Source organism: Etheostoma spectabile, chromosome 3, assembly GCF_008692095.1.
Source record: "Etheostoma spectabile isolate EspeVRDwgs_2016 chromosome 3, UIUC_Espe_1.0, whole genome shotgun sequence".
Taxonomy (NCBI): domain Eukaryota; kingdom Metazoa; phylum Chordata; class Actinopteri; order Perciformes; family Percidae; genus Etheostoma; species Etheostoma spectabile.
The window spans coordinates 9,385,810-9,386,277 of NC_045735.1; the positions used below are offsets into that span (position 1 = coordinate 9,385,810).

General features: G+C 40.6%; 1 protein-coding gene across 1 annotated transcript in view; it reads right to left on the bottom strand.

The window, feature by feature from the left end:
* Positions 1-468, bottom strand: part of mmp13b (matrix metallopeptidase 13b) — a gene marked incomplete at its 5' end in the record, with an annotated part of 2,348 nt that extends 1,880 nt beyond the window's left edge. Inside the window, 2 exon segments of the mRNA XM_032512328.1 lie at positions 106-254; positions 372-468. Of these exon segments, the coding sequence (XP_032368219.1) occupies positions 106-254; positions 372-468 (246 nt within the window).

A 468-nucleotide genomic window follows, 5' to 3' on the forward strand; every position in this document is an offset into this window, starting at 1 on the left:
GCAGAATGCACATATAATGTCTATTCTTTAGAACATTTGATTAGCAGGTGCACTGTAGAAAAATGTATTATTGTATTCAGAGGATATACAACATGTCAGAATGACCTTTTTCTCCAAAACTGATCATAATGTCAGCAGTGCCTTTATACAGCTTCTTAAAGATAAGAGGGGTGACATCAGACCAAACGTTCAGTGCATGGCGGATGGCTCTGTCTACATCAGACTTCTTCAGATCTGGCGTATAATTCACTATCCTGGAACATCATGGGTGGGATAGACAACAATGAACATGAGTGAATACTGGTGTTCACTCTCTGAATGGTTCAACTCTTTGTAAACACATTTTTGAGTCATATCATTTTACTGCATACCTGAATGTGACATTGTTGTTTTGCCATTTGAGGTGACGAGGGAAGTGATTGTACTCCCCGACGTCAGGGACACCACATCTGGCCTGCTTCATCAGCT